The sequence below is a fragment of the Osmerus mordax genome, chromosome 13, assembly GCF_038355195.1.
Source record: "Osmerus mordax isolate fOsmMor3 chromosome 13, fOsmMor3.pri, whole genome shotgun sequence".
NCBI classification, from domain to species: domain Eukaryota; kingdom Metazoa; phylum Chordata; class Actinopteri; order Osmeriformes; family Osmeridae; genus Osmerus; species Osmerus mordax.
In genome coordinates, this window is record NC_090062.1 from 16,807,591 (window position 1) to 16,817,875 (window position 10,285).

Consider the following 10,285-nt stretch of genomic DNA (forward strand, 5'->3'; position numbering starts at 1 on the left):
GTAAACTGACTAGACTGATTTGAACATTCAGCTGGACGGTGTCATTGTTTAGAACGTCTCCAGACTGTTTATAGAAACCTGTGTGTTGGCATGTATAGAGCCTGACCATCATCGTTTTAGAGGACAGCTGGCTGGACGGGGCTAAATGGCCGAGCGGCATACCTCAATACCTCCTCTCTCCTTCCTCTGTTCCCCCCCCCCCCCTCACCACCATCATCATGTGGAGCACAGGGGAGCCTGTGTATTATTGCAGTCTCGCAGAAGGAATCTTGGATCTTTGAGGACACACAGACATGGGCGAACATGTGTGTCCGCACACACAAACACACACTCGCAGACAAACGCACGCACAGTGATGCAAGATGGAGAGACAGAGAGACGGCCATTAGACACACCACCACACACACACACACACACAGATGCGCATATACACACACACATACATGAACACACGCACACTGAGGCAAAACCACACTTACGTTCTCCTAGATCTGCAAGACCTAATTTAGCAGTTAGCTCCATCAGAAGAAAAACGTACCAAGGCTCAGAGCAGCACTTCACACACAAGGTTTTCTGAGCGACCACAACTCATGTTCCCAGCTTGGCTCAACACTGTCTCCCACCCAGCCCAGCCTTAATGTAAAGTACACACACATAACATGTGTGTAAACAGTATATTAGTTAGTTATGCTAAAAGTTATGCTAGCTTTTAATAGCTATATCATAGTTCAAAGTAACTCTTCAATCATGATTCTAAGTAATTGTGAAAATATCGGCAATTAAATTAACTACCATGTAGTTATGTAGCATCACATATGGTAAGAACTCTGTACTGTAAGTATTGCTTTGATGTTAGATGGTAGTTAATGTAACCCTTATATAAAGTGTTTCCAAACTATCAAATCAAATCAAAATTTATTTGTATAGCCCTTTTTACACGCAAGCATGTCACAGAGGGCTTCACACACGCCCATAGAACTGCCCCTCAACCAACCTAAACCCTCAAGGAAGACAAGAAAAAAGTCCCAGAAAAACTCACTAGAGGAGAAAAAATGGAAGAAACCTTGGGAGGAGCAATTCAGTGAGGGATCCCCTCCTCCAGAGACGGTTGGTGAAAGAGAGGAGCAGAACACAGGCTTAACATAGTCATGACTATGTGTTTCAGGATCGCAGGATCGAGGAACTGACCCTCCTGGTTGAGCCAGTGCCGACAGTTTAGAGAGATCTCCACATCCAGGCATGGTAACCACGGTAACCACACATCCATCCCTCCTCCTCTCCATCTCTCCATCCCTCTTCCTCTCCATCTCTCCTCTTCTCATCCCTCCATCCCTCCTCCTCCCCATCCCTCCATCCCTCCTCCTCCCCATCTCTCCTCCTCTCCATCTCTTATCCTGTCCATCTCTCCACTTTTTACTAACACAGCTGTGTCTTTGCCCTAGCCCCGCCTCCGGCCTCGCCCCCTGCTATCCCTGTGTCCAATCAGAGGACGCCGTCCAGCAGCAGTGAGGAGGAGGAGCAGGGCGCCATGACGACGGCTCTATCCACCGACTCCCCGTCCAGCAGCCTGAAGTCTGAGGTGGGGAGGGGGGAGTCGGGGGATGAAATGAGGAGATGGGCTGGGGGGGTGAGGAGGGAAGGAGGGGGTAAAAAAATGAGAGGAGGAAGGAGTGAAGGGGGAGGAGGAGGGGAGGAGGGTTAGGATCACCCACGTTGAGGTGCATTTGTTTCGTCTCTCCTCAGTCCCAGCTGTCCTCCAGCAGCTCCTCCCCACAGCTGCGTTCCTCACTCTCCCCTCACAAAGACCCCCGCTCCAAGTAAGAAGCCTTGAAGTCCCCAGAGATGGGAAGTAACAAAGTACAAATATTTTTAACGTTTTTTTTTTGGTTTCAAAAAGGTTGAAAAAAATGTTGTGCCATGGTGGTGAACACAAATATTTTTTGGTTGTTTTTGTTTTGAAAGGTTGAAAAAATATTTTCGAAAAAGGTTTCAAAGAAAAAGTTTTGAATGGATAAAAAAGAAAACGCAATATTGATGAGTACTTGATGAGGACTCTACTGTACTCTGCTCTGCTTTGTTAACATTAAATGTTTGTTCTCATCAGGCCACAGCCCCTGCTTCTCTCCAGCAGCATGAACGACCTGCAGAATAGACCTCTCAGAAGGTAAACCTTCTCTCATGGACCTCTGTCTCAGTCCTTCTGCTGTGATCCAGCACATCTCTCTCTCTGAACCATAACTTTTTCCACGCTTCACCTCCCTCTCGTTCTACTTTACCTCCCTGTAGCCTGTGATAGACAGCACCCTATTGGCTCACGCTTCACCTGAGGTATTTCTGTTTCATACGTGATCCCAAACTGCTCAGCTCTTTCAGTGTGTGTTGTGTGTTGTGTGTTGTGTGTTGTGTGTACACCCGGAACCAAATACCATTTTCTGCGTCTTTCGTAAACACGTGTTGATCCTGTGTCAGATGTGTGGACTGTGTTACACGTGTTGATCCTGAGTCAGATGTGTGGTCTGTGTTACACGTGTTGATCCTGTGTCAGATGTGTGGACTGTGTTACACGTGTTGATCCTGTGTCAGATGTGTGGACTGTGTTACACATGTTGATCCTGTGTCAGATGTGTGGACTGTGTTACACGTGTTGATCCTGTGTCAGATGTGTGGACTGTGTTACACGTGTTTTACACGTGTTGATCCTGTGTCAGATGTGTGGACTGTGTTACACGTGTTGATCCTGTGTCAGATGTGTGGTCTGTGTTGCTTCCCCAGGTCCAGCAGGGGGAGGGCAGGTGTTCCACCTTGCCTGTGAAGGTTTGTTTGTTTGTTGTTTGGAAGTCATTTAGATGTTTTTGTTTACTCTGAAGAATGGTTTATTTTTTGTTTACCTATAGTGTCCCCTGACTCTGACTGTTAGGTAACAGTATGCACTTCTGATCCGGGATTTGCTGCTGTAGTTAATATCACCTGCTGAATGAATCACATGACTACCATGTGGAACGTCAGGTGTCACTCACGGAGCACAACGGAGACTGCGAGGCCGGAGACACCAGCGAGGCTGGAGAGACCAGCGAGGCCAGCGAGGCCAGGGAGACCGCAGACAGCCCAGAGGCCAGCGAGGCCGGGGAGGCCAGCGACTCTCAGAGCCAGAGATCTCCAGCGACGAGTGAGGACGGAGACTCCATCCAGAGTAAGCTTTACGTATCGTTAAACATCCAGAGTAAGCTTTACGTAGCGTTAAACATCCAGAGCAAGCTTTACGTAGCGTTAAACATCCAGAGTAAGCTTTACGTAGCGTTAAACATCCAGAGTAAGCTTTACGTAACGTTAAACATCCAGAGTAAGCTTTACGTAGCGTTAAACATCCAGAGTAAGCTTTACGTAGCGTTAACATCCAGAGTAAGCTTTACGTAACGTTAAACTGTTGCCCACATATTTATACCACACTTACTTAGAATCATGGCTACTTTGAACTATGATAAAATAGCTATAAAAAGCAATGGAAATACACCTTTTAGCATGACTACATACATCCTAATTATACCATCTACACATGTTGTCTGCGTGTTCTTGACATGAAAGGCTGGGCAGCATGGTATGTGCGTGAGTAGAGTCAGGGTCGTGGTCCTCTCTCTGATCCTGGAGCTCAGACTGAGCCCAGCCCAGGGTTATTCCTGCTTCAGACCCAGACCACACTCAGCCCCACCCTCGCTCTCTCTCTCACACCACCCTCACCCTGACCCCACCCTCCCTCTCTAACGCACCACACTCCCCACCCTACCCCTAGTCTCTCTGATTGACCATGCTCACCCTAACCCCACCCTCCCTCTCTGATTGACCACACTCCCCACACCCCACCCTATCCCACTGAAAATAGGGAGGATGAGAGAGCCACTGTGACCGTGGCCTCCACAATCTGCATGTAGCACCACCCAGTGGTCATAGTCATGCATTACATGTCTGGAATTACTTGCGACCAATACTCCAAACCTCTCCAAACCTACTCTCTCTCTCTCTCTCTCTCTCTCTCTCTCTCTCTCTCTCTCTCTCTCTCTCTCTCTCTCTCTCTCGCTCTCTCTCTCTCTCTCTCTCTCTCTCGCTCTCTCTCTCTCTCTCTCTCTCTCTCTCTCTCCGCTCTGCGAAGGAAAGACTGAGAAGACAGGAAGTGTCCCGCCCTCTCCCCAGTCCTCAGGGGCGGAGTCAGGTCAGCGGTTGGTGGGCTCTCCGGAACACCTGAAGAACAACAGGAGCATCAGGAAGCTGTGGGGAAAGTGAGTCAGCACAAGTACACACTACCTGTCTACAAGTACACACTACCTGCCTACAAATACACACTACCTGTCTACAAGTACACACTACCTGCCTACAAGTACACACTACTTACGTAGGAGTACACTCTACCTGCCTACAAGTACACACTACTTATGTAGGAGTACACACTACCTACCAACAAGTACACACTACTCTCTCTTGACCTCTCATTTTCCCTCACCACTCTCTCCTCACCACCCCTCCCCCCCAGGCTGAGGAGGACCCAGTCGGGGGGGGCTCCAGTCGGGGGGGCTCCAGTCAGTGGACCAGGACCAGAGCCAGTTCAGGAGGGGGGGTCTGCGGGCCACGGCAGGGCCCAGGCTGACGAGGAGCCCAGGTTCTGCCAGCGCAGTACGGTAAAAGACCCGGTTCTGCCAGCGCAGTACGGTAAAGACCCGGTTCTGCGAGTATTTGAAAGACCTGGTTCTACCAGCACAGTACGGTAAAGACCTGGTTCTACCAGAGCAGTACAGTAAAGACCTGGTTCTAGGCTGCATGGAGAAGGGGCTAACAGCAACAACAAGAGCAGGATATTTAATTGAATTGTAAAACAATTCCCTTTCCTAAAACCATGATCTTCAAGGTAATTCTTGTCACGCAGACAGACTGATGGGTGTGTGTTTTCTGTCACGTGTATCTCAGTGATGTCAACACTCCGTTCTGCCAGTGGAGTAGGGAGCAGGTGTGCGGCTGGCTGGAGGACTGTGGCCTGGGGCAGTACGTCAACCTGACCAGGCAGTGGGTGGAGAACGGCCAGACACTGCTGTCTGCGACGCCCCAGGACTTTGAGAAGGTCAGGAACAGGAGGAGAGCTGGTTAACATCCGTACCGTGCAAAAGTCTTAGGCACAAAGAATGTGTATACATGCTTGTGTGCCTCTGTGAGTCTTAATGTGTGTGTGTCTCTGTGTGTGTGTGTGTGTCTGTCTCTTCTGTGTGTGTGTGTTGTGTGTGTGTGTGTGTGTGTCTCTGTGTGTGTGTGTGTGTGAGAGCAGGACATGGGAATGAAGCACGCCCTCCACAGGAAGAAGCTGCAGCTGGCTCTGACCTCCCTCAGCAGCAAGGTGGTGGAGAAGTCCTCCGAGCTGGACCACATCTGGGTCACACGTACGTTCACATTCAACCCACCTCACCTCCCTTCACCTTACCTCCCCCCACCTCACCTCACCTCACCTCCCCCCACCTCAATTCCACCCCCCTCACCTCACCACTACGCAAACCTCTCCAATCTATACCGCATTCGGACACTTCATTGGCAATGGGCCACTTCAAGGCCCATTCAGTTGCCTACATTCACCACCAACCTTAGCCAAGACTTGGACAATTGAAATGCTGACTGAGGTGAAATTCCTTTCCAGGCTGGTTGGATGACATTGGGCTCCCTCAGTACAAAGACCAGTTCCACGAGGGCAGAGTGGATGGAAGGATGATCCAGTATCTCACTGTGGTAAGACCTTAGTAGTGGATCCCAGAGCAGAACAGAAATAATATGAATATAAAAGTGCAGTCAGTGTTCACACTCAACTTTTGACGTGTTTGTTTGTGTGTGTGTTGTTGTGTGTGTGTGCGTCTGTTCCTCCAGAACGACCTCTTGACCCTGAAGGTCACTAGCCAGCTCCACCACCTCAGCATCAAGTGTGCCATCCACGTCCTCCACGTCAACAAGTTCAACCCCCACTGCCTCCGCCGCAGGCCTGGGGAGGAGGTGAGGGAGGGGGTGAGGGGGGGGGGGTGAAGGGTGGGAGGGGCAGGGGGAGGAGAGGGAGGGAGGAGAGAGCAGATGAAGGGTGGGAGGGGCAGGGGGAGGAGAGGGAGGGAGGAGAGAGGAGATGCAGGGGGAGGAGAGGGAGGGAGGAGAGAGGAGATGCAGGGGGAGGAGAGGGAGGGAGGACAGAGGGTGGCATGAAGAGATGAGTGGTTCATAGTCTTATGTCTGGTGTGTGTGTGTGCATCCATGTGTGTGTTGCCCCCCAGAAGCAGCCCCCTCCCTCAGAGGTGGTGCAGTGGTCCAACCACCGGGTGATGGAGTGGCTGCGGGCGGTGGAGCTGGCGGAGTATGCCCCCAACCTGAGGGGCAGCGGGGTGCACGGGGGGCTCATCGTGAGTGTCTCTCCCTCAACCCCACCCTTCACCCTCTCTCCTTAACCCCACCCTGCACCTTCTCTCCTTAACACCACCGTGCACCATATCTTCTTACAGTAGAAGACTCAGGTTACAAGTCGTTCAGTCAGATTAGAATTTTATGATTTTATCTGTTTTTGTTTGGGAGGGAAAATTGTTTTTTTTAGCTGGATCTTAAATCTGAATCTCATCTGAACCTTTTATGAATCTGAATGAGAATCTGAACCTGATCAGAACCTGAATCTGAACCTGATCAGAACCTGATCTGAATCTCAACCTGAACCTGATCTGAATCTGCACAGCAGTACACTCACATTTCTTTATATGCAGCTATGTAACACAGAGACACACCACAGAGACTCTCTCTCAACACTCCTATCCACCGTGTGTCCACACCTTCCACCCACCCCTCTCCTACCCTCCCCCCTATTCCCTTCCTCCCTTCCCCCTCCTCCCTTCCCCCCTCCTCTCCTCCCCCCTCCCCCGCTGGTGAGCTCCAACTCTCTCCCGTCTCCCCGTCCAGATTCTGCCTCCCCCGCTGGTGAGCTCCAACTCTCTCCCGTCTCCCCGTCCAGATTCTGGAGCCTCGGTTCAGCTCAGAGACCATGGCCCTGCTCCTCAACATCCCTCCTCAGAAGACGCTGCTCCGCCGCCACCTGGCCTCCGCCTTCTCCCTCCTGGTGGGGCCGCAGGCCTCCCTGGAGAAGAGGGAGTACGCCAACGCCACCGGCCACGTGCCCCTCACCACCACCGCCAAAGTCAAGGTACGACCGCCGCCGAGAGATTTGACCTTTTAGGCACTTTAGGTTTTTGAGGGAGGAGAGAGGGAGGGACAAAAGGAGATGAGGTGAAGAGAGAGGCAGTGAGGGAGGATGAGAGAGGAAGAAAAAAATGGAGGTAGATGGAGAGAGGATGAGGGGTAAAGAGAGGTGGAGGGAGGCAGATGGAGGGAGGGAGGTGGGGAGAGGAAGTAGGATAATTTACTGGTCTGTCTGTCTTTCCAGCCCAAGAAGCTGGGCTTCAACCACTTCAGCCACCTGAGGAAGAGGAGACCTGACGAGACGGAGGACTACATCTGTCCCATAGACACGGGAGCACTTGTTGTCCCTAACGGGGTCTCCCCACGGCCATACGCAGGCCTCCGGGGCCTCAGCCCCATCCTGGACCGAGACACAGATGCGAGGCAGGAGCAGGTGGGGACTAAGACCTGAGACTGACCCTCCTTCCAACCAATGACTGCCAAGCTCACAGCTTCCTAACCCCACCCCTACCCCCCAGCCCGACATGCCAGTGCAAAACACGTGCACCCCTGATTACTCCCTGAATCGAGGTGCTGAATTTGCGATTCACGGGAGAATCAAATGTGTCGATTTCGCCTTTCGATGCTCTCGAACAGTGATTTGCTGGAAGCGCTGTAGTGATGATGAGAGATGGTCATTGGTTACTTGCTTCATCCTTGATCCACCTGATCGCGTCAGCATGGTGATTCACCTGAGAGACGAGCTCTAACAGTTTATTTTTGATGGTCGCTCTCTGCATTCCTCCTGAAATGGGACGATGAACTCACTCTGCTTAAGATTCTTCCAGTAGCAGCTCCCCACCCCAACCTCCCCCCTCCCCCTAGTGTTCCTGATGTTAACCTCCCTCCCCCCTAGTGTTCCTGATGTTAACCTCCCCCCTCCCCCTAGTGTTCCTGATGTTAACCTCCCCCCTCCCCCTAGTGTTCCTGATGTTAACCTCCCTCCTCCCCCTAGTGTTCCTGATGTTAACCTCCCCCTCCCCCTAGTGTTCCTGATGTTAACCTCCCCCTCCCCCTAGTGTTCCTGATGTTAACCTCCCTCCTCCCCCTAGTGTTCCTGATGTTAACCTCCCCCTCCCCCTAGTGTTCCTGATGTTAACCTCCCTCCTCCCCCTAGTGTTCCTGATGTTAACCTCCCTCCTCCCCCTAGTGTTCCTGATGTTAACCTCCCTCCCCCCTAGTGTTCCTGATGTTAACCTCCCCCCTCCCCCTAGTGTTCCTGATGTTAACCTCCCCCCTCCCCCTAGTGTTCCTGATGTTAACCTCCCTCCTCCCCCTAGTGTTCCTGATGTTAACCTCCCCCTCCCCCTAGTGTTCCTGATGTTAACCTCCCCCTCCCCCTAGTGTTCCTGATGTTAACCTCCCTCCTCCCCCTAGTGTTCCTGATGTTAACCTCCCCCTCCCCCTAGTGTTCCTGATGTTAACCTCCCTCCTCCCCCTAGTGTTCCTGATGTTAACCTCCCTCCTCCCCCTAGTGTTCCTGATGTTAACCTCCCCCTCCCCCTAGTGTTCCTGATGTTAACCTCCCCCCTCCCCCTAGTGTTCCTGATGTTAACCTCCCCCCTCCCCCTAGTCTTCCTGATGTTAACCTCCCTCCTCCCCCTAGTGTTCCTGATGTTAACCTCCCCCTCCCCCTAGTGTTCCTGATGTTAACCTCCCCCTCCCCCTAGTGTTCCTGATGTTAACCTCCCCCTCCCCCTAGTGTTCCTGATGTTAACCTCCCTCCTCCCCCTAGTGTTCCTGATGTTAACCTCCCCCCTCCCCCTAGTGTTCCTGATGTTAACCTCCCCCCTCCCCCTAGTGTTCCTGATGTTAACCTCCCTCCCCCTAGTGTTCCTGATGTTAACCTCCCCCTGCAGTGTTTAGTTTGACTGTCTCTGCTTTGCTATAGTGTATTACTTGCTTTCCGATGCCAATTCAGAATCCAGATAATTTTATATGCTTTGTTGTGATCATCATGTACTTTTGTTATATTTTAGTTGTTTCCGCACCTCTCTGAGTTCCCGTGCGTAAACTGATTTTACTCGTTTATTTTTAAATGTATAATCAAATACTGTATATGTTGTTTGGTACGCAACTTATTTATTGCTCAGCCACCTGAATGGCTCATTACCAGGAAAAAATTGCCTAAGAAAATTCACTGCTCTCCAGGCGTTGTTTTAGTTGAATGCAAGCTAATTGTTTTCACTCACCAAAATCCTTAATTCATTCACATTAAAACAATTGCATAAATCCCTGGGATGTTATATGTCCCTAGGATGTGGTTACATGTTCTATATCTGATGTATCGGGCTAGGGTGGCAATACCGTTAACTCTGCTGTAATGGGGGTCTTCATCCCTCCAGTGTAGAGAAACGACTCTTTGACCATCATCATCATCATCATCATCACCACCACCACCACCACCACCAGATCAAAGAGATGTTGCAATGGTTATGGAGGTCCGAGAAATCAATCCATTATCCGCACTCCTCATCCAGACTCCAAATGGACAAGCTTTCAGACTGTTCCAGAACTGACCTCGTTGGTGGAAAATTAAACTTGTTTAAACCCAGTGTACTTGCTTTTATTCTTTTGATACTTAACTTTTTGTTTGCCTACCTGGTGATGCTGAATAGGAACATGTGTATTATATTATAATAATGTTTAAATAATATTTCATGGTCCGTGTGTCCTCTTGTAGTCGTCAAATAATGCTCTGAAAACTTCTTCGTCAGACGTAGAGGCTATTCGCAGTCATACTGCCAACAACACTCACGGTGGAAAATAAATCAATTTTTTATGGTGTGCTTATATATATTCTATATTCTATATATATTCTATATTCTCTCTTACATATTATTTTCCAACCCTAACTAGTCGCTGAATTTTTGCAGTGTCGATATGTGCGTATTCCTGAAAAGCGTTGCTTACTTTTAGTGTTTGTGGCGAAAAGTTAAGGTAACGGTAGTCACAACGTCACAAACCTGCGCGCGTTTACCACTACCAGTAGACATCAGTTCGGTTGCCCGTTAGCGACTGGGAGATAGCTAGCTAGTCTAGCCAAAAATGCATA

General features: G+C 50.3%; 1 protein-coding gene across 1 annotated transcript in view; it reads left to right on the forward strand.

Moving 5' to 3' along the window:
* The window catches only part of ppfibp2a (PPFIA binding protein 2a), an 18,518-nt gene extending 8,734 nt beyond the window's left edge, over positions 1-9,784 (forward strand). Inside the window, 19 exon segments of the mRNA XM_067249476.1 lie at positions 1,166-1,195; positions 1,197-1,242; positions 1,443-1,579; positions 1,744-1,817; positions 2,105-2,164; positions 2,301-2,328; positions 2,773-2,814; positions 3,007-3,190; positions 4,145-4,271; positions 4,523-4,562; positions 4,594-4,667; positions 4,954-5,104; positions 5,306-5,417; positions 5,669-5,757; positions 5,893-6,015; positions 6,285-6,410; positions 7,007-7,195; positions 7,436-7,624; positions 9,576-9,784. Of these exon segments, the coding sequence (XP_067105577.1) occupies positions 1,166-1,195; positions 1,197-1,242; positions 1,443-1,579; positions 1,744-1,817; positions 2,105-2,164; positions 2,301-2,328; positions 2,773-2,814; positions 3,007-3,190; positions 4,145-4,271; positions 4,523-4,562; positions 4,594-4,667; positions 4,954-5,104; positions 5,306-5,417; positions 5,669-5,757; positions 5,893-6,015; positions 6,285-6,410; positions 7,007-7,195; positions 7,436-7,624; positions 9,576-9,596 (1,842 nt within the window). The 3' untranslated portion in view covers positions 9,597-9,784.
* Positions 9,785-10,285: the final 501 nt, after the last annotated feature.